We start from the raw sequence: 23,764 nt of genomic DNA, 5'->3' as shown, positions 1-23,764 counted from the left end.
AACTTCCTAACATGCATTATCCAATCCTAGTTTTGTGTTTTTAATTTCTCTCCATTTGGTTTGTCATTGACGTCCCACTAACGCGCAACTCAAGTAAGTTGGCCAACTACAAGACAGGGTCTAACGCGCAACTCAAGTACGTTGGCCAACTACAAAACAGGACCTAACGCGCAACTCAAGTACGTTGGCCAACTACAAGACAGGATCTAACGCGCAACTCAAGTAAGTTGGCCAACTACAAGACAGGGTCTAACGCGCAACTCAAGTACGTTGGCCAACTACAAGACAGGATCTAACGCGCAACTCAAGTAAGTTGGCCAACTACAAGACATGGTCTAACGCGCAACTCAAGTACGTTGGCCAACTACAAAACAGGACCTAACGCGCAACTCAAGTACGTTGGCCAACTACAAGACAGGATCTAACGCGCAACTCAAGTACGTTGGCCAACTACAAAACAGGATCCATCGCGTCATGATTAGTCAAATTATTTTCGTTTGTATCGCCACTAAGGCAACCATCAACCACTAATGTACATTTACCACTTAAACCAACGTAAACAAATTAACTCCTAATTTTAACCACTGACGACGCAAACTTCATCAACTACTAACTTAACAATTTAAACCACTAACGGAACGACAGTAGAAACGTTGGAAATCTAGAACTCTAGTTATTTCGTGTTTTTCTATCATTCAATGTTTTAATCTAACTGTGTCTAATTTATTTATTTATGTATTGAGGCCTGCCTTCTTGTGATCCTTGAACTGTCGTCATGCCATTTTTATGGAAGACTTAGCTCAGATCCATTATTCGTGGTTGTTGAAGATTCCTGTCCATGATGTTTGCATAGTTTTAGCAGCCTTTAGGCCTATACAGTATTCTAATTATACAACAAAACTGAATCATCCGGACATCATCCGTACTGTCCAATGCTGGCTTGCACCGTTAAACATCAAATCATGGTCAACCAAAGTGGGTGGTCATAAAATGTTTTATTAAAAGCATGGTCACTGCACTCATTAAATGCTCGTGTTTATTTCGCTTCATTAGTATTACAAATGTTTTCTGTCAAATTAATTTTAGAATCACGTATCTAACACAGGCCATGGCAGATTATGAATCACTCTTTTTGTCTAAAACCTTATCTACACTATCAAACTTTATGACAAAAAAATGTGATGTGCACATAGGCCTATGGACATGATGATGTCATATAAGCGTATTAATCAGTACCATATTTGAACACATCACATTTTTTTGGCAAACTAGTTTGATAGTGTAGACAGAAATAAAACTACTTACTAAACTCATGGAGGTTATACCTCCATGCTAAACTAATCTCTCACTAGGCTACTCATTTATCTCTCATCCTATCATTTTATTTAGTAGGCATAGATCGAATGAAACACCCATTATATTATAAGAAAATTAATTAATGTATCTGAAAACACGAAGAATGTATTATGTACGGTATAATACTTTTAGTTATGTTGTAAAACGTGTTATTAGGACAACTATGGGACAACTTGCCAATTGTATGCTTTAAATACAGTATAACCTATTTATTACACAATACACCAACTACACGCATAAAATAAGGACATAATTAAGAAAATAAAGCGATAAAAAGGGTTTACAAAATAATAAGGAAACAAAACAGGCGGTTGAATCGGAAAACAGCATGTAGATTAAGATAATCTGATTTTTAGGTCATGTTTACTAAAAGTTAACTACTATTTTTAAAATGTACAATTTTGAATACTAAAAAATGATAGATTTACTTACGATTTAGTTGTTTGATATTAAAAGATCATCAGTGAAGAGCACGTACAACGATTGGTGTTGTTCAGGACTTGCTAATTAAGTACAACAATGTCTGTAGATGCTTGCCTTGTAAACCAGTAACTGTGTAAAACAAGCCGGATAATGTTACACATACCATACCATTGTCCTTGGTGACGATGTTCTTTAGTGGACATCACTTATTTGTTTTAGTTTCGAGTACGTCCAATGGGTGCCGTACGTCTTACAGTCAGTCCATGGAGGTATTTAATTTTATACCTCAATGGTCAGTCGGCAAAAAAACCTCACATGTTCTTTTTAAAGATAGTTAATAATGTTTTATTTCATTAGTTTTTAAAAAATGTTACAAATGGCTATTTACTGTTTTTGATATTTCTTAATACTTACTTATCAAAATAGATTTAATATTACTGTTACTGTGCTAGAAGTTATCAATGACAACCGTCACCACTGTACACTAGATATCTATTTTATACAATCATAAACATCATAAAACACATAATACTTTATTTTGGGCTTTCAATCTTAAATAGTTTTGGATGTTAATGTTATTTAAATTGCAAGTACTTCAGTTGACTATTTAGAAAAACCAGTTTGACTTATTCAGAAAAACCAGTTTGACTTATTCGGAAAACCAGTTTACTTATTCAGAAAAACCAGTTTGACTTCTTAAGAAAAACCAGTTTGAGTTATTAAAAAAACCCAGTTGACTTATTCTGAAAACCAGTTTGACTTAAATTCAGAAAACCAGTTTGACTTATTCACACAAACCAGTTTGACTTATTCAGAAAACCAATTTTACTTATTCAGACAAAGCAGTTTGAGTTATTCAGAAAAACCAGTTTGAATTATTCAGAAAAACCAGTTTGAGTTATTAAAAAAAAACAGTTGACTTATTCTGAAAACCAGTTTGACTTATTCAGAAAACCAGTTTGACATATTCAGAAAACCAATTTTACTTATTTAGATAGCACACATTTTTAAATTATACGATTACTGTACTATAAAAGTTACAGTGATGAAAATACACAATGCATAAAAAACATTTATAATTAACATGATTTTTGATTGTGTAATTTGGCAACAAATAAGTTCATTAAATGTTTACATAAATACTCCAAAGTCTTAATTTTTTAAATTTGTGTATTAAATAAAAATAATATTGAAACCCCACCACCACTCTAACAACTAATTGCTTATAATAGTTTAATAACATAAAATAAATAATGCAATGAAAAAGTATACCAATAATAATAAGTGGAGCTGAGTTGAATGGAACAGTGGATTTTTTCCACGAATAAAAATATTCCCTATACATTATCCACAATTAAAAACATGATTTGTTTGGTGAATAAGATCTCAAAATTGTACATGGCTTTGAATAGAAACGTTAGGGAGGTTTCGCAATCTTACGAATACGATAACGAAAACGAATACGTCATACATTTGTGAAACTTTTGAGCTGATCCCCATTTCATATTCGTAAAGCGTATTCGTGTTGACGAATATCACCAGTCATATTCGTAACTACAAAACGAGTATAGTTTTTGATCTATTTGCACATCTTGCATTTGAATCAGGAATGATTCAGGATTATAATATAATTATAGATTTATTGAAAGTAATTTAGTAAATTAATTTACTAAAATGCCAAGTCAATTTTGATAAATAGCAGTTTTTAAAGTCCTCACTCGCTTTGATGTTACGCTAGGCCTAGGCAGCCAAGTATCAAGCAACACGTACCTGCGCTTCGCTCAAATTTACCGCAGTCATATGTTGGACGCGCCTCAATATTTCGTTGCCATGCGAAACAGATTTTTTTATGGCTTACGAAAACGAATACGTGTGCGTGACGTATTCGTTTTCGTTATCGTATTCATAAGATTGCGAAACCTCTCTATTATCCCTTTTTTCACTATATACAGTATATCAGTTGTTCTATTTATAGCATATTAGTCAAACTTTCAACAAATGAAATATTCTCCCCAGCACCCCGTAAAATAAAAAAAAACATTCATTATTTACTTAACGTTTTGGTTGTTATGCTACAACCGTCTGTGCTTTCCTTTTGGAAACACATGGTGTAATGCAAACTTTACTAGAACCATTATATAGAACTTTTACAGTAAGAATAATAATGACATTGCAATGTTACACAATCAATGCAAGGATAATGTGATAAAAATTAGATTTACATTTATATGAATTACAAATTAAATGGCATTATCTGAGATGTGAAGACTTTTTACTGTTTTGCTAGCTAAGTTATTACTTTCAATAGTAAATAATGGAAACATAACAAATACAAAATTAAGGATAGCAGTAATTTAAAATAAAAATAAAATAATCACTTCATATAAAATAGATCAGATTTCAACATTAACCCAAACTTATAAATACATAATTTTACCTAGTCTGCGTTCCAGACGGAGTTTAAATATTTTGGCACATATGGCGTTTTAAACATATACTGCTTGAGCTTGCATATACAAAAATCGAAATGTTGACTGGTGGAATAACATTAAAAGGAATAATAAATACAGAGTTGTGGCAAGTCTAAATTTTACCAAGTGCTGCCTTGTCTATGACACAGACTTTAGTTTCAGTGAAATTACTGTTGTACAGTATTGACTTTTAAAGTTAAAAAACAAACTGTTTCAACCATATCCACTATGGTTGCTTCAGTCGATTATATTTAAATTCATACAGCATGTACAAGTTATAAAAATACATATATTGTTCAATATATATATTCAAAATAATGTTTAGATAGGTACATCAAAATGGAATGGTATAACCTTGTTTAAAAATTCAATTTGACATAGCACGTCAATCTTTTCAATTTTGTAGAAATTGATTTTAAACAATTCACACTTGTTTATTATTATAAATAAGCAACGAAATATGTATATATCTTGAACACATTCATAAACTAATAAAATCCCTGAGCATATCCTTCAACATGAATCACAATCAGATTATTTACATAATTTCATAATATACAGCTTGTAAAATTATCATAAGATCACTATATTCTACAATACAAATTGTTATTCATTATTGTCTAAGAAATGCCCATAAATACAACAGGCACATCATCATCAGAACTAAATTCATCGTTCAGAAATTCATCTCCTATTTCGATGCGGTTACGCCCCTTTCCTTTGCCTCGTGACTTAGTCTTCCGGAGTTTATTTCTCAGATCACTTCTGGAGTGCTTTGTGCGTGAAGTCTTTTCTTCCTGAATATCTTCGAAGAGATCTTCTTGGGAAGAAAATAATGCATTTGGAATCGCAAAATCCTCAACATTTATTGTCTTATTAACCGACTTTGCAGCTGGAGTATCACGCACAATATCTTGAAGGACGTTTCTTTTTCTGAGTTTTGTATTCCCTGATCCGACACTGCCAATCTGCGTAGAGTCTAAATGAAGGCAAACAAATGACGTTTCTGATTCAAGTTCCTTTAATGTCGGACTTTTTCTCAATTCACTTGACTCTTCCTTTAGTTCTGAATAGGAGCTGCTGACTGTCGTCCAATCATCCGTGAACTCCTCCAACTTAATGTCATCTCTGGATTGTTCAATGGAGCTGGATCCGCTTGATTTATTGGTTTTTGCCCAGTTACGCTCTTGATCTTTTGAGGGGAAAAAATATCAAAACATTAATTACTAAATTACTGCTAGTGGCTGTACTTAATGAAGGGTCTAAATGTCATCAATTATATTGTGAATTTAGCTGGTTGGTTAAGAATTCTTTATTTTATTTACGAAAAGACCTCAACAAATTACTGGAATAAATAAATAATTAAAATGGACATACAATCAGTTCCGAAAGCATTAGTCCTGACAAATGCCTGTGGAATATATTGGTGCATGGCAGCCACAGCAGCATCATCAAATGGCATATCAGTATGCTCAGACTGTGTGTCACGGCCACTGTCCTGCTGCTCTAACCTTTGTCGGTTCTCCTCCTGACGGACATGTTGTAGCTGTCTGAAAATCTCAAGCTCAAGCTGGGACCTGTAAAAAAAAAAGTTGATTGGAAGAAATGTGATGTATGTAGTGTAGGAATGGGTGTTAGTGCAGAATAACATATTTCATGGAATAAGAAACCAGTGTAAACTAAAATACATGACGGCATGAAAATGTAGAAATCAGTGTCCCTTCTTGAAAACAATTAATGATATGAACAGAATTAATTAAAAATAAATTTAGTTATAAGGAAAATAATTAAAGCCTCTAATATTATATTTACATAACACAGACTGAAACATACTGTTAGAATAATAATAGCATACCAACACTAACAAATGAAATCTTTCAAGTAATAAACATAAAGTCACGCATCATAATGTTATTTATAATCTTTATTATTTTGGTAGCTTATTTGGAAATTGGATTGTTATTTTTTATTTGTTTAGACTGTTCTCCCAGGAGCCAAGTGTATAGTATTATGATGTGTTTGTGACAGTGGCTCTGTGTGAACTAGTACACGGATACCAGGTTAAGCCCTTACTCGTATCGAAAGATATACTAGGTTCTTTAAAATGCACATGGACCAGATGTTTACACTGGACCTACGGTTTATAGTCCTTATCCGAGAAGACTCGTTCTATCACCAGTTTGTGGTTTTTCATTAGAGATAACTTTATTTAAACAGACAATCTCTTTCAAGATTCTGATGTGCAGGAAATATCATTGAATTTATTGCAAAAATGCGATGTTACTATGCCAGTCAAAAGGAAAAATATCAGGAATTTATGAGTGGATGGTCAGACAGAGGTTTAAGATTTCTCATTTGTGTACCCTCAACAATTCAACCATTACAATAGTCAAAGTTTATTACCCATTTAAATGTACCAGGCAGAATGTTAAATATTTTCCAAGTGTCAATGGTTAAATATTTCCTTGAAATTAAACTACTTTAATTTAAAGATATATTGTTCCATTAAACACAATGAATAATGATGTATAAAATAAACTTTGAATAGGTCATTTTGTGGTTTTAATAAAAGTTATTCACTTTTTCCAAAATATTTATTTTATGTTCAGGGTACGAACAAAACAGGATTCCTAGAAAAGGTTTATTATTCAACAGTATTGTTTTAGCCGCATTAACTATCACATGTCAAGTTGACCACCACCAACATGTGTGCTATTAAGAAACTCATGATATACATTTCAATAATTACCTCAGTTGTTTTTGAATATCTTCTTCATCAATTTGAGATTCTATTAAATGACGTAATTCTGGATTTTGACTGTATAGGTCATGATTAATGCGTTCCAGTCGTTCTTCTAAGAAACCATCAATAGAACTTAAGGGCTAAAAAACAAATTATTTGTTAAATTATAGTTGGGTATAAAATTAATTAGCTAAAGTGAAAATGCAAGCACGCCTACTATATTAACAACCTTGATAATCAATGTATAGCACTACAGTATAATGTTTGCCATTGAACATCCTGTATCGTGGTATCCCACAGTCACGCATGCTAGTCCCACAGTCACGCACGCCAGTCCCAGTCACGCAAGTCCCACAGTCAAACACGCTAGTCTCACAGTCACGCATGCTAGTCCCACAGTCACGCACGCCAGTCCCAGTCACGCACGCTAGTCCCACAGTCACGCACGCTAGTCCCACAGTCACGCACGCTAGTCCCACAGTCACGCACGCCAGTCCCAGTCACGCACGCTAGTCCCACAGTCACGCACGCCAGTCCCAGTCACGCACGCTAGTCCCACAGTCAAACACGCTAGTCCCAGTCACGCACGCTAGTCCCACAGTCACGCACGCCAGTCCCAGTCACGCACGCTAGTCCCACAGTCACGCACGCCAGTCCCAGTCACGCACGCCAGTCCCAGTCACGCACGCTAGTCCCACAGTCACGCACGCTAGTCTCACAGTCAAACACGCCAGTCCCAGTCATGCACGCTAGTCCCACAGTCACGCACGCCAGTCCCAGTCACGCACGCTAGTCCCACAGTCAAACACGCTAGTGTTTCCTGGTGTGATATTATTCCTCCTACAATTTCTAAAAACTAATTTAATGCTAAACTGTAATAATATCGATTCAGGGTAAATATCAGGGTACTCTTTGGTTTTCAGAATTATTACATTTTTAATATTATTGTTATACATTTTATAGTTAGCATTGTAATGTGGTTTTAGTAAATTTGGATTGTAGTTCAATTTGTATTCAAATAAATTATTATTATATTATTACTCAAGCCAAAGAAATTAAACACTAAAACAAACCTCTGAGCTAATAAAAGACACACTATCCTCCATTCCATTGTCTGAGTCACCATAGAAATCAAACGGCTTCTCTGGTAGACCATGTTGATGACTGAGTGCATTCATGCGGAAAAGAAGTTCATCAACCTGGTATTCAATCTCAGCAAATGTAAATTCCTGAAATACGAAATTGCAAATTGTGATTAAAGTACATTGAATATATGGTTTTCGTGCTACAAAAGTCATCCCAGCAATGACAAACATCATGACCAGCCAACACCGTGTTAAAAAATATATTGAGGCAGTTTTAACATTTTTGATTTTAACAATGTTGCTATTTGGCTTACCAAAGGAAGCTCTTCCTTAGTGCCATGCTCATCAGATTGAGGTGACCGAATGCCAAATACAACAAGTAGTTCATTCCAAAAGAATTGCATCACTTCTCTACCACCGACTGTATGACATTCCTTATTTTTGCGCTTCCTGTAACTGCAACACAGAATTGCTTTGGCCTAAATGAGTAAGAAAAATATTAACATCATTCAGCTTATCAAACCAATCATTAATTAATTAATTAATTGAATACAAATTTCAAAATAATTATTCAAATAAAAAATGCAAACAAAGATGTAAATAGATATCAAATGAATATTTAATTAGCATTAACAATTCTTGGATTTTATTATCTATTCCTCTTTTTAAAATAATTTTTATTATGTCTACAACCCTGTTAATTATTCTATTATTTATTTTTATTTATTAAAATGTATAATTATGCTTACCAATCCCGAAAAGGCAATAAATACTGTTACAATATATGAGATATAGAATATAGTCCAGAGTGTTGGATGGGCTTCTTGGACTTGGTCAAGCTCTTCTGGTTCACCAACCAAAATGGTAATGATAGATGCTGTGGTAGTGAACATATTATTGAAAGGTTTGTAAGACGTTCCAAACAACAGAACACCAACACTACTAAAAGCAACTTGAATCAACAGTAACGATACCTATACAGTTTTGAAAATAAAGAAAATATGGACAATATTATTAAATTAAATAGTATTTGTATATATTTTATACATCTAAAAACATGCAATTAAATGCTCCATAAAATTATGTAATTTATGTTAATATAATGAAACTCACAAATAAGATGATCAATGGTTTAAAAGCTTGTTGAATAACAGCAGCAAACATGGCAACCTTGCGATTAAAACGTAGAAGATGTAGAAACTTGATGGTGACCACAAACAGTACAGCACCAATTATGCTACGCAGGCACTATCATAGATATAATAAAGATTGTATACAGACACAATGCTCATAATTAAGCGGACCCCTTTGGAAACAATACACGCGTGTGATATACACAACATTAACATATGGCACAGCAGGATTTCTGGTAAACAAACTATTGTCTGAAGTGAAGAGAACTTTATATAAACTATAAAATCATACTCTTGGTTCTCCGCACAAAAGTGACTCTATACTCTTTGTAATCAAAATTATCTTTATTGCTTTGTTTTATCATAGTATTATAATTTGTATAAACTTACTTGATCCCAGAATGCAAGGAATGACATATCCACAAATTCTTCATTGAAGGTTCGTTTCATGCGTTCAATGATTTCAGTGACATAGGCAAATCGATAAACATACATCACAAAATATACCAATGACAACAAAATCATGCTTATCTAAATAAAAAATGAGTAAAAAAACACAACTTCTAAAAGAAGACAATGCTGTGGGTATAAGTAGCTGGATCTCAATGGAGATACAAAATAAAATAAGCAAAAAGCTAAATATATCTAATATAAAATCATTGATAATAAATACAATAGAGGTTGCCTTACCTCCACCCAAGACCAGACACTTTTAAAGTATCTAAGTTTCATCTTAATTGCTTTGTGAACTTCTCTTTTACCAGACACAGCAACAAGAAGAAGAAAAAGGAGCTGCAAATATGAGCAAATAAATAAATCAGAATTTCAATACAAAAATATTCAGAATAAATAATCCTGAAAACTCTGTTTAAAACTTAAATTTATTTTAATCCGAAAAATCTTTTTCTAGTTTTTATCAATCTAAATCGGCTACTATCTATATTTTAATACATAAACAATTGTATAGTAGCTATATTTAAAGTTTACATCACAACATGTATAAATGGCTTGTGTTTTTATTTATTTAATTTTCAATTCAAAAATCAAATTTATGTATAGAAGATTAAAGATTAACATAGATAATGTACAGTATCTGATTTACCTCAAGAAGGAGTATGAAGTAGTCGTAGTTAGACTCATAGCGGTACAGCAGGACAGACTCTATCTTTGCCAGTGTATAGATTGCTCCAGTGCCTGGCATTTCTGCCAATAATCCAACAGATCTAGAAGGAAGAAGAATATTGTATCAACACAATATCGAGATTGATCAATAAAAAGTGGAGTTGTATCTTGTTGGTTAATGTGCTTGCCTTCCAGTCCAAGGTCACAATTTTTTTTTTAACTCCCTAAGCCTTTAAATGAGATTTAATTATTTTTTATTTTTTATTTATTTATTGTGGTTTAAAAACCAGCCAGCTACCGCTTGGGTGTGTGTAAAAAAACTACTGTAAATAAAATATTAAAACCTACCCAAACAACCTGTAAGGGGCATTGAATAGTGTAAACTCAACAATAACCATGCGAGTCTGCCCATCAATCCATGCATTATGTTGCAATTCCTTCAATTGACTTGCTGCTGCTGACCTTCAAGTAAAAAATATATATATTGACTGTATGACATTTTTCATCTTATAAAGAATAAGTATCACAGACCTGCCATCAAATCAGGTAAGATCTGGTTACTAGTATGTGAACAGGCAAGAACAAACGGAGCAAAGAATACAGCTGCAGTAGTCAGAGCTTTGTCTACACTATCAAACTAATTTGACAAAAAAGTTTGATTTCCCCAAATATGGTAGTGATATGCTCAAATATGGTAGTGATATTACATCATCATGTCCATATATCACATAAAGTTTGATAGTGTAGACGGAGCTTAATGATCTTTAATAAGATTCAGTTGATTATATCATGTTAAGTTTTAAAGCCAGCAAATAATGCAGCTTTACACGTTAGTTATATACCTTGTAGTGTTAAGATCAACAACGTAACCACCACCATCATATCGATCCATACGTCCCCACTGTGTGTACCGCTTTAACATTTTTTGTCCACTGTAGATCCATCCTAAACCTTTAGGCCCGTAATCTGCTGTCTCTTCATGACTCGCTGAATAGCTACCTTCGCACGAATCAAAGTGGCTTTCCATTACGTTTGCAATTCTGCAGCTGTTTTGATGAACACGCACTTGACGAAGGCTTGCCTTGCCTAACAGTATGGTATCACCATCCATAACATATCCCTAACGATTAAAAATATTTGAATTTAAAACAATTGCAAAGACATTTCTTCGGTAGGTCTAGTTAAGGTGGGTCAATTTAAAGGATTTTATATAGGGTATATTATAACCAACGTGAGTTCAGTGACTCAATCAAAGGTATGCGATTAAAATGTAAAGCTTGAAAAGAATGCAAATAAAAGAATGCCGATGGCTACTTAGGACAAAATATGCATTAGAAAAGAGAAAAACAACAAACACATCCAAACTGATTCAATGTGTTAGCTCTAATTGACTGTGGAACGTGGACACACACAAAAAAAAACAAAATTTAGAAAATAAAGTTCAAATTTTGTCCATAAATAAATGTACTTACCTGTTCTGTTTCATTATCACTTTGGTACAATTTTTCAGTGAACAGCCCATCAAGAAGATCTGTCTGAGACCATGTCCAGAACTCATGTACAGATGAAATCTCTGTGAATGTTGTCCTGTAATACAGAGTAAAACTGATAATATTCTATTTCTTAAACATTTGAATATCTGCAAATTTACAACTACTTAAATAACAGAATTAAATAAATATACTTTACTAAAAAATACTTTAAATGTTAAATAAACTTACTTGACATATGTATTAAAGATGGATTTGTTGAGTGAGTGTTTATTGGAATTATCCCTTCCATAGGCCATCCACAGTAAACACATCAATATGAATGAATAAATAACAACATCCCTACAAAAAAAAATTATTACAATTTGTACATATCTGGCTCGTGTGCACTCTAAAGAACACAGTTCATCTTTTGGAAGAGTAGGGGGTGGGGGGGGGGGGATACCTCGGTGCACTGGTCCATTCTGCCCCTGTGGACAGACAAATGGGAACCATTTGGTTGCAGCAATTGAAGTGAAGGAACCCTTAGAAGAGAAGAAAGTGTGCAATTCAGCCCAGTTAGGCTGCAAGTCACAGGTTATTTCTATTCTTCTTAACTTACTTGAGTATGGCATACATATTTTTTTCTTTTATCATTTTTTCTTTTGCTTTCTGAATTTGCCTGTCTTGAAGTGGTCTTGCATATCTTAAGTACCTGGATCTTTGCCGAGCCTCTACTCCCTGTAAAACACATGAATCAAAATGTCTTTATTTTTAATTAAACAGTACCATTTCTGTAAGTAAGAAGTTGGGCTGGCTAAACTTGTAAATTGTATGTACATGCTAAGGATATGTTCAGATGGAGTTATGCTATCATAAAACCAAAAGCAAGATAACATTATAATATAATTAACATTGTAACAGTGAAGTGTTCAGATTCGATTAAATAACGCTTTTGTTACAAATTGAAGTGTCAGAGATTGAGGGATCATCCAGTATGCAGTATCCAATTTGATTGGTTGGAGGTAAAAAGCATTTATAACACAAGCGTTGTACCTTCAGATTTTGTATCGATCGAAATGTCAGTAGGTGGGCCTTAAAGCCCGGCGCACACTAGAGCTTTCGGCTGAGCCAACTGGCACGAGTAACACTTGGCTCAGTAACAAATTTGCCGCAAACTATGTTCGCGTTCTATCGGACGCACACTAAAGCCTTCAGTACGTGATTTTCTGATTGGATAATTACTTACTACGCTATACAGCACGCGCTGAAATATCATAATAAATCAGAACATGTCATGCGCAGTGGAATTTTTTAGTGAGCAGGAAGCTCACGTTCGGCGCACACTTGAGGAAAATGGCACGCGTGCCAAAAAATATTAAACACGATAGATATTTTCCTCAGCGGCACGCGTGGCCGATTCCTCACGAAATCCCCGGCGCACACTGTGAGGCAAGTGTTACTCGTGCCAGTTGGCTCAGCCGAAAGCTCTAGTGTGCGCCGGGCTTAAGAAGCAAGCTTACCTTACTAATGTCATTGCCATATATGAAGACATTTGTACGAATCTGTTTCATCTCACGCTTACTAAGCAGGTCAACATTGTCATCATAATGATCAAAGATAGAAACATTATTACGATGGCGAATTGACTTGACAATGGTAAACATTGCCATCTACAAAAATAAATTGAAACAATGATAAAAATATAGTAATAATATTAGGTATAAGTGTATACTTAATTGTAGGCATAAGTTTATACTTAATTGGAGGCTTAAGTTTATACTTAATTAGAGGTATAAGTTTAAATACTTACCACTGCCGGTTGTGTAATGAATACACATTGAAGGAATGAAAAATAAACAGATTGGATCCAATATATTGCTTTAGTTTGATTAAACCTATGCATTCAAAATTAAAAAAAAGTTCATGACAATGCTGATCTAAATTGAGGAGTACATATAGACATTTTAGAAACTAGGCATTAAATATTGTTGTTTTTGCTATATTAAATAAATTGCTATAATTTACCTGTAACCTAAATAAACTGCCACAACAGTTGAAATTCCGATGATAGTGAAACATAGAGCATATGCTATGTACAAACACCAATGTGGGAACATATACTTGGGGCTAGTGAGTTTCTTGTGGCTAATGTCATGCTGAGATCGCATAGTATTAAAAGAGTCAAGACTATGGCACTCTGGTGAGCTCATTCCGCTATCAGACATCGACGTACTACTATAAGACATCAATATTGTAAATAAGTTTAACATCATGTCTATTTATAATTAGTTATTGTAATCTTTAAAAAAACATATGCACTCTACCAGACATGGTATGCAATAAGTGTACTACAGTAAATATTGAACAATTCAAACTAATTTGGAAATCACAATTCTGTAGGCTGTTAAATATAAATAGGTTCTATAAAGGTTTTCACATTCATGTATCAATCAAACATTCTGCTGAATAAGTTTTTATGTGGTTTCACATACTTGATATTCTTCTTGGAAGTTTTGGTGTCATCGGTGCTTCCTCTGACATCATCTCCAAATTCTTCAAATCCACTTGAAATACTGCCATTGTCAAAAAAGACTCTTTCTTGTGATGAGCGTCCACTATCAGTGTCAAAAGCACCCATGCTTCCCTAATACAAATTATTTGAGAATTTTATGATAGAGTCAACCCCAAGTGAAATTAAAATTAAACAGCACACTTTAAAAATAACTCTCAATCACAAAATTAAATGAAATTTACGATCAATGATAAAGCGATAAATATCCATTTTGTCTACATAAAACAAAAGAAATCTAAACATTATTTTATCAAAGATGAAAACTCTTTTATTTTATGAAAAAATCAAATTAATTGTATTTATAACATTTTACAATTTACTTTTTGTTTTCTGATCCAATTTTCGGTTGTCCAGTTCTGTAAACTTTGTAGATTGACAGCAGTCTGTTCAATGACACCAAGTTCAAAGCTTTTCTCATTCAGGATTGGTCGCACTTCAGCTGTAAAGAAGTAACAGTATGTTGCCAAATGTAAATAACACAAATACAAATCTTTATTATCCAATAGGCAAACTCATATAATAAATAATAATAATATGGATTTATATAGCACTCATACCAATCAAGAGTGCTCGAGGTGCGTACAAAAGAAATTGAAATTCAATATAAAATATAAAAAATACTAAATAAAAATCAATACTACAAGAATAATAATAAAATAATTACCGTCAGGAGAAGGTTCAAAACTACTTTTGATATTTTTGTAGATCTCTTTCGGGTCATGTTCTGTCTTGGGGCTAATGCGTCTAAAGAACATGATAATTGGGAAGTTGATAGGAATAGCAATGAGTGCAGTGACAATGCCAACAAGGACAGCTTCTCCAGATACATCAATCAAGCCAAGATCAACCTCCTGTTATAAATGTCATTAAAACAAAATTTTATTTTTATTCTATGTCTTTTATCATTTTCCCTAAATCTACTTATCCATTGGTACAGTAAACACCACTAAAGATCTGTCCTTTAGTCGAACATAGTCTTTGACTTAAGAAAGTGAGCTGTAAGATTAATAATGTTGTTTAATGTGAAAGCCACATCACCTTTTGTTTAACACATGTAAAAACAATTATTAATATTCTAGGATTAATGCATTCAAACAATCTTCAATGACTTTAATTATTGTTATTTAATTCATAAATACCTCTTTGTCAAGCAGTTGATACCAAATTGTATTGATACAAAAGAAATCCATCAGAATGGATAGACACACAGTTAGCCGTTGAATCCGAGTAAAACAACTGTATGGTGGTCGGGTAAACACAGAACTCCACAAATAGTAGTCAGAAAAATATTGTGCTCCTTTTGCAAAAAATGCCTGTTATGAAGAAAAAAGAATTTAAGCAATCAGGTATAGAAGAAACCTAAAATTTAATTTTCATAATTTTAAAGTTTAGGTAGATTCACTCTAATTGGTGGGTACTATCAACCCAGCAAGTGCTCTTTTTCATGCATCACTACAAGCCTGAAAAGGCTTTATTCAGAGAGCATATAGGTATTAGGTATAACATGGACATATAATTTATAGGTTCATGGGTATACTTAATCAAACTGCATGTAAACAGGGTTAATCTTAGGTGTTTTTATCCTTAAGGGCCAAAATGGAAATAAGTTAGACCTTTGGTTACTTTTTTGTGTTACCCTGAATTCATTCTTTGTTTTTTATATGTTGTGTTTTTGTGAATTCGAATAAAGAAATATAAAAAATATAAATACTGTAATACACTTTGAGTGAAAAACATTTCCATAACTTTTCCAAGACTTTTCCAGAGTAAATTTCCAAAATCAATTTTGCACACAAGTTAACATTGCTAACAACTTTTACATTTTTCAGATATTAAAATGTATTTGAAAACACTTCTTAATTCATTTGTTGTATACAATTGGAACTTTAACGTTGAGTATTTAACAGATTGTTTTGGGTGTTTGAAAAAAAGTTTGCGTTGTTAAAAAAGTGTGCGTTGTTTAACGTTTTCTATTCAAATGATTTACTGTTGAGCACAATTCGTCTACAATTTACCATTTGAATACAAAAGGTACTCAACAATTATTTATGTTAAATACCAATCAAAAACAATTTGACCTTGAAAACAAAGCATTGGAATTGCAATAACTTTCCACAAGCCTGTGTTTAAAATGTATTGCCTATGTTCTGCCTATATAACAAATATAAGGCATACCTTTTGGAAGCCAATTCCTGTTTCCTGTACAGGAATATCACGTTCAATCTTTCCATCATCTTCTTCAACAGCAAGCCAGCGCTCACAAATGAAATACCACTTCTGTCCACTCATTAGATCTCTGACAGCAACGCGACTTAAAAACCAGCTTGGAGAATTGCCAGCATTGTTATGCCATATGTGGACCTTGGTCAAGTGTCCAAGAGACTCTGGTACACTAACAGAAAAAACAAAATACTGTCAAAAGATTGTGTGATAGTATTTTTCGGCTTCAATATTTTGTAAGAAAAACCAAATAGCAGTGTGGCAATGTTTTTCTTGGCTTTGGCATATAAACAATTACATTAAAAATGGCACTCGGTTGGAAATAACATTTTTGGAGAGCAATGTAGACAAACAAAGTAATTAAATTAGCTTTAGATCGTTTGTATGATTTTTATTAATTAATGGGAACAATTATACCATTTGAAAAAAAAAAAATTAACCTAGATCAGTTTCAATTGCATGGATATTTTTCATTGTTAATCTGCCTCCCTATTCTAGCAGGCCTAAGAATTTGTTGTTATCATAATAGGTAAGCTTTTTAATTTCTTTTGCTTAACTCAAATCTAAATTATTAACCATTCTAAGGTGTGGAGACAAAAATTAGCAATAGCCGTGGTGCAAGAATATTGGTATATTCAATAGTTAAAATAAAGAATTTTCCTTTGCTAAGTGAAATTTTGTTATTAAACTACTGTATCTACGATAGAATGATTTGTTCTTATAAAAATCTAAACAGCACCACCTGCACACAAAAGTTTAAAAAGAATACCTTGCAATAAATCGATCTCTAGAATTCCTTTCAAATAGTACTTTATCAGCAGCTTTTAATTGTTTGGTTTCAGAGTAGCCTTGCTCTCCATGTAATACAATGCTAATAGCTGCTGTACTTGTTGCACCACTTCTAAAACCAGTCTCTATAGTGATCTCATAACTAGAATGTAACCAAACAAACAACCAAAATCAATAAAATTATATTATAATCATAGAGATGCATCTAGTAAAATTATTTTTATCAATCAACTGAAAAATTAGGAAGAATAAGTAAGTCTAAATGTTGGGGATGCAAAGATTAAACTGTTTGCAAAGGCATGAATCATCATGAACATACTAATTCTAAAAAGTACAAATAAACCTATTTTTTAAAAAAAGCAAGTAACTCGTCAATTAAAGGATGGATAAACTATTTAATAATTTGTCAGATTTAATGTATTTTTTAATAACATTATTCCTAGAAATATCTTATTTATTGTATTAATGTATCTTTTTAAAGATTAAAAACATATACATACTATTGTTGATCCGTTGGCTGGTTGTCTTTTAGAAAAATTGTTCCTTGCTTTTTTTCGTCATGGAGATCAGCATAGCGACAGTACACAAAGAGGACAAAATATATACCAAATGTTACCAAAACAAACACAAATGTAATTGGATTTTCATTTGGTCTGCAAAAGAAAATATTATTATTAATTATTAAAGGTAAACAATTATGTTCAATAAAAACACAAATCAATTTAATAATTTGCAATTGCAATTTCTTATATTTATACTGTATGAGTAATACGAGATATAAATAAAACACACATCTCTCATAAGTATGGAATGTCATTCTCTAGCATTCAATGTGCTATACATGGGTTCTTTGTTCTTTCAGATTTACCCGTTTATCAAGGTGGGGGTGTGACATATATCATACTTTCTATGCTAAAGGGACATGCTAAATTTCTAATTAAACACCAAATGTTAATATATTTTTACAAAAATAATTCATGGATTAAGTTAAATAGAAATCGATGGAACGATTGGGTGAGTAGAACAGCTAACAGCTTGATATCTAACATACGAATGAGGCTTATATTGATCAATAAGTATTAAACAGGTGTTTCAATGATGTTAAAAAATATATATCTTGAATAATATTTTCTCTCACATTTGAAAAACTGACATAGAGATGCGATGTAGAAGCTTGCTAACAGGTATAAAGCTAATGCCAAATGCAGTTAGGTGATTACATCTACAGCTGGTCATCTTGTAAGTTGACGTTGGAAGTAACTCACATCCATCTGGTGACCATATTTCTGAAATGACGAGGCAATTGACATTGCAAATGTAAATAGAGGAAACCTTTTATTTTATTTATTTTTTACAAATTTTATTTTAATTAAAATCAATTCAATTAAACTTTATTATCCCAAACCCCGGAGAAATTCACTTGGCTGTGGTAAAACAGATAGATTCATAAAACAAGTACACAAAAGGCAAGTACTTTTTTGTTTTTTAAATATTTTTATATAGTTTATTTTATATCATTGTTGTTACTTTGGGAGTACGGAACCTGAACTCTTGTTATAGTGATTAGGTTCACTTTTAGGTTCCTGCCTACTCCCTTAGTTTCTGTGTTTTGTTTGTTTGTAACTGGTTTTTGGCAATAAATAATAATAATAATAATACTAGTACAACAATCATAATAAAAATCTAAATTAACAGATAGAGATGAAAACCGCCACTAAAAAGTTGAATTAGTAAAAATATACAAAAATGACAACATTTTTTTATAAATAATTTTATACACTATTTTTATACAAAATTTCTTATAGATACTTTTATATTTGTAAAAGATATTTTTTAAATATGTCTATACATTATAAAGAATACACAGTACATGGGTAGTAGACTGAGTCACAAAGCCTAAATTAATTTTACCCAGGTCAAAGTGTAGTGCATTAATTTTAACCTGACTATATTTTGATAAAAGAAAATATTGTTGCCATCCTCCCTTTACACAAAAATAAAACGATTAATTTTACCTTTTCTTTGATTCCAAAACAAACATTCTGCCCACCATATTCTGAGTAGGTAATGAGCAGGTGGATATTCAAATTGATATTTGGTTTCATCAAATGCAGAATCAAGCAGTGCTAAGTAGTATGTACCAGTCTCTGAAAAAAAAAAAAATTTTCAAATTAATTTTAAGTTCGGAGTAAACCTTCACATTTGTTTTAATCAATGCATAATACATGCCAGATTTATCATTTGTACAAATTTAATAACATACATTTTTTCAAATTTAAACAAAAATAAATCTAATACTATACGCCTAACTAGGCAGGCTTATTTACATAAGGAGCCCTAGTTACCAGATATTCTACTGGTTGTTCTACAGAAATTGCCATTTATATTGGTAAAATATAAGATTTGACATACCCCTCAAACATTCCTGAAGCGCAAGCTGAGGGAAATATATATTCCCGAGAGCAAAATATCATTTCCGAGGGGATGTCAACTTATATTTCACCTCGAAGCAATCAATATCTATATATTGTTATGTGACAATAATAATCAGTAAAAACTATTTACCATTAAAAAAACCAGGTTGAAATATTTGCTCGATTGAATTCTCATAATCATCATAGTCCCACTTGAGGTCATACTCGTACGGTGTAGGTTCCTCTCTCCAGCGTAACACTAACCTAAGCGGCAATAACTCCCTCTTAGAAGTTGAAAAGAACTCCAAAGTAAAGTGTAGTGTTTGTTGCATATTGTCGTCAGTCACATTAAACTCATGAATATTCATATTTGCCTTGTCAAAGGTGAAGTTTCCAGGTTCTGAATTCTGTGAACGTGATAGTATATAAATATAATGTAGGTTAATATTTGTAATTACAATGTAAGTGTAAAGCTCTGTCTACACTATTAAACTTTATGTGACAAAAAAATGTGATGTGCCCATATACATATAGCCTCTTCATTAAACTTTCCTGCTAGCCTACATTTTTTACTTCTTTGTTGTTTTCTTGAAACATTTTTATACTAAACTCTGTCCTTGAATAATTTATGTTTATGTTGTGCTACAAATTCAATTTGTAACGAATAAATCTTAATCGTGGTGAATGCAATCCGCATTGAAAATCGGTATCACGTATGGTATTGATTTCAAGCTACACAAGTATATGGATACAGAGGTTGCCTAAACTGCCTAATAGCTACAGTAGGCCTTTATTGCAATTATATCAACAATCAGGCTATAGAATAAGCTTACCTCTATAGAAAGGTCATGTGGTACACTAAGATGTATTTGGTGCTCTGTATTTAAGTTTTCCACTACCAAGTCCTTTCCATCACATGTAAACAGGTCAAGAGATGAAACACCTGTTGTCACCTAAAAATAAAACATTTTTACCTTAAAATCTTCAAGGAAAGCAACTGAACTGTGAAAGCAATGCAAGTCAAATCGAAAAAGAAAAAATAAAAGGTCGTGAAAATGTTGGACTTTACAATAGTGAAAATGCAATTTCCCAGTCTATGGCCTTTCACAATATCAACCACAAAGAAGTAATTTTCTGAATTTTAGAATAAGGTAATGTTTTTATTTTTATTTCATACGCATCCAGCGAACACAAACTCACCAATTACAGGATGGATAAACTATTTTATAATTCTCATTTGAGGCTTAGGGACTGGCACTAGGTACTCCCTGGCACTAGGTCAGGATTGAATCTTTGGATTGGAAGGCAAGCACGTTAACCATCAAGCTATAGCTCCACTACACCACCAAGCTACAGCTCCACTACACCACCAAGCTACAGCTCCACTACACCACCAAGCTACAACTCCACTACACCACCAAGCTACAGCTCCACTCCACTAAACTAAACTGTATATAACCGGATTCAAGACAATAAAAATACACCAAAAACAAATAATATTACCTTAGTTCCCATAGGATTCCACTGATATGGATTTATAGTGTAAGTCACCAAAGAAACATCCCAACACACTGATTTTGTCTGATTACCCAATATGACATCCATATTACTTGGTAGTGTAAATTGGTTACTATCTTCCTCCACAGTCAGGCTTGACACTTTATCCAGCCTTGCCATAAATGTGTTGACTACGGGAGATTTACTCTCTGTTGGAAACTGATTCACCACTAACTCATTTAACTGAAGCTGAAGAAAATAAAAGTAGGATTTATTCAAAATTTGCATTTAAGATCAATAAATTATTAATATGAATCTTGATAAGGTAAGAAATTAGAAACACGCGAGGTCGAATTTTGAATTTTTGTCAAAGACTGGTCTTCCAAAGGGTCCAAGTATGATCAGTGGCTGTGATGTACTAGTACACTGGGGTAACATTACACCCTACTCGTCTCGAAAGATGTACTAGGTTCTTTAAAGCTAGATGTGTACACTGGACCTACGGTTTATAGTCTTTATCTGAGAAGATTTGATTGTTACAAGTTGTTATATATATTAGCTATATAATAGCAGCCTGTACATTCTAGATATTTCCTATTAACTCTAAAGTAAATAATTCAGTAAATTTCCAGCTGTAATTAATACCTTAATATGCAAGTATGTAGCCTCAATAATGGTCTGTGCTATACGATTTTTGACAGAGTACAAAGTATTGTCGATATGCGGCATTGCTGACAGTAGCCCAGATGCAGCTGATACACTGTGCTGTAGTAGGTGTTTGTGGCCTTGTTTCTGGCTAATAGCTTCTCCAGTAACATGTCTAACAATATCTGTAGCCATTTTTATTGCATCTAAAGTCAGCTGAAATAACAAAGTCAAATCTTAATTTTAGCATAAAATCTCTAATTAAAAATAAATCAAATAAATATATTTTAACCATAGCATGAAAGATACATACTTCATGGTACAGTAACAAAAAGCTCTGTGTACACTATCAAAAAAGTGTGATGTGCCCAAATATGGTATTGATATGGGCAAATATGGTAGTGATATGACATCATGTCCATATATGGGCACATCATGAAAACACATAACATACCTCAGATGGCTTTTGACAAACTGCATCAACAGAAGAAATAGCAATGTGCATCTCATACAGATTTCTGTTTGGTATATTTTCAACAGCTTTCAGCAAGTGTTCACGGATTTCACGTCTCAAAGTTAATGCCTGAAGGTTGAAAGGTCATCATTAAAGATCAATAATTCAAATTTATTTCGATATTGGGAGAACACCGGATTGTCTTGTTTTGTCTGAGTGGGCAATTATCAATACATAAGAAAGCTTAAATCAGTATGTGTCATCTTAAAACAGTAATCGTGGGGATCATTAATTTAACTTACCGATTGCTTCTCAGCATCGTCATGTTCTACTTCAATTAGTCTGTTTAGCATATGTGCAATGGTGTTAGTAAAATGATAGATATCTTGAGGCAAGCCCATCACTATCTTGTCTTGTAGTTCATTGCCAGCAACAACAGTCTTGTTATACCTAATGGTTTTTATTCATTCATAAATTCATTTATACATTATTAAAAAGCACATAAAAAATAAAAACATTTTATAGAACTCTTAACCATAATATGCCCAAAGGTAATGATTTAATATTGCCATAGTAAAATACTGACATTTGGAATGGTTTAAAATCTAGTTATTATTTTTAACTGTTCAGTTTGTATTTAAAACCCAACAACTTAAATTTCACAAACTGACTTCAGGCTTGAATCAATTCAATTGAACATAAAATGGCATACAACTGAAACTTTTGGCTCTGCAACAAAGTCTAGATTAAATATAAAACTAACAATGAGTATAAATACATTCACTAAAGCTCTGTTTACACTATCAAAACTTTGACAAAAAAAGAGTGATGTGCCCAAATATGGTAGTTGTATGACATCATCATGTCCATATTTGGGCACATCACATTTTGCTGTCACATTAAGTTTGATAGTGTAGACAGAGCTTAAAATACAAAATGTACTTAATACCCATTGTTACCAATTTGTGACTTATAATCATGAAATTATAAAATCAATGTGTTGCACCAAATTCACAATTCATAAACTTTAAATACATAAATAAAACGTGTGTATAAATATAAAAATATAGCTGTAAAAAAAAATAAAAATACACACTGAAAATAATACTGTTACTGGCCCAGGTAAAGGATATAATTTTTCTAATGCTCTGTCTACACTATCAAACTTTATGTGACAAAAAAATGTGATGTGCCCATATATGGACATGATGTTGTCATATCACTACCATATTTGGACATATCACTACCATATTTGTGCATCTCACACTTTTTTTTGTTATTGATAGTGTAGATAGAGCTTAAGAGATATTCATATAAAATAAATTCGATACTTTAGAACATAAATATTTTAGCTTGCATTGATTTTTT

General features: G+C 32.7%; 2 protein-coding genes across 2 annotated transcripts in view; one reads left to right on the top strand and one right to left on the bottom strand.

Annotated features, from left to right (window-relative positions):
* LOC140054221 (small ribosomal subunit protein eS8-like) overlaps positions 1-23,764 on the top strand; it is a 225,609-nt gene that overhangs the window by 136,423 nt on the left and 65,422 nt on the right. The window lies entirely within an intron of this gene.
* The window catches only part of LOC140050259 (polycystin-1-like protein 1), a 66,278-nt gene continuing 44,641 nt past the window's right edge, over positions 2,128-23,764 (bottom strand). Inside the window, exons 32-64 of the mRNA XM_072095376.1 lie at positions 22,699-22,846; positions 22,397-22,525; positions 21,943-22,158; positions 21,304-21,546; positions 20,634-20,753; positions 19,952-20,207; positions 19,402-19,533; positions 18,525-18,672; positions 17,887-18,039; positions 17,367-17,528; positions 16,553-16,769; positions 15,517-15,690; positions 15,042-15,228; positions 14,698-14,816; positions 14,298-14,449; positions 13,831-14,040; positions 13,616-13,700; positions 13,326-13,475; positions 12,425-12,543; positions 12,055-12,165; positions 11,806-11,920; positions 11,176-11,453; positions 10,682-10,795; positions 10,314-10,434; positions 9,902-10,003; positions 9,602-9,742; positions 9,192-9,326; positions 8,828-9,052; positions 8,393-8,557; positions 8,067-8,222; positions 7,000-7,133; positions 5,628-5,827; positions 2,128-5,442 (exon numbers count right to left, since the gene is read on the bottom strand). Coding sequence (XP_071951477.1) covers positions 4,871-5,442; positions 5,628-5,827; positions 7,000-7,133; positions 8,067-8,222; positions 8,393-8,557; positions 8,828-9,052; positions 9,192-9,326; positions 9,602-9,742; positions 9,902-10,003; positions 10,314-10,434; positions 10,682-10,795; positions 11,176-11,453; positions 11,806-11,920; positions 12,055-12,165; positions 12,425-12,543; positions 13,326-13,475; positions 13,616-13,700; positions 13,831-14,040; positions 14,298-14,449; positions 14,698-14,816; positions 15,042-15,228; positions 15,517-15,690; positions 16,553-16,769; positions 17,367-17,528; positions 17,887-18,039; positions 18,525-18,672; positions 19,402-19,533; positions 19,952-20,207; positions 20,634-20,753; positions 21,304-21,546; positions 21,943-22,158; positions 22,397-22,525; positions 22,699-22,846 — 5,689 coding nt within the window. The 3' untranslated portion in view covers positions 2,128-4,870. The remainder of the gene's footprint in view (positions 5,443-5,627; positions 5,828-6,999; positions 7,134-8,066; positions 8,223-8,392; positions 8,558-8,827; positions 9,053-9,191; positions 9,327-9,601; positions 9,743-9,901; positions 10,004-10,313; positions 10,435-10,681; positions 10,796-11,175; positions 11,454-11,805; positions 11,921-12,054; positions 12,166-12,424; positions 12,544-13,325; positions 13,476-13,615; positions 13,701-13,830; positions 14,041-14,297; positions 14,450-14,697; positions 14,817-15,041; positions 15,229-15,516; positions 15,691-16,552; positions 16,770-17,366; positions 17,529-17,886; positions 18,040-18,524; positions 18,673-19,401; positions 19,534-19,951; positions 20,208-20,633; positions 20,754-21,303; positions 21,547-21,942; positions 22,159-22,396; positions 22,526-22,698; positions 22,847-23,764) is intronic.

The sequence above is a fragment of the Antedon mediterranea genome, chromosome 1 (assembly GCF_964355755.1).
Source record: "Antedon mediterranea chromosome 1, ecAntMedi1.1, whole genome shotgun sequence".
Lineage (NCBI taxonomy): Eukaryota > Metazoa > Echinodermata > Crinoidea > Comatulida > Antedonidae > Antedon > Antedon mediterranea.
Note: the sequence above shows the minus strand (reverse complement) of the source record. Positions and strands in the feature narration are given on the sequence as shown.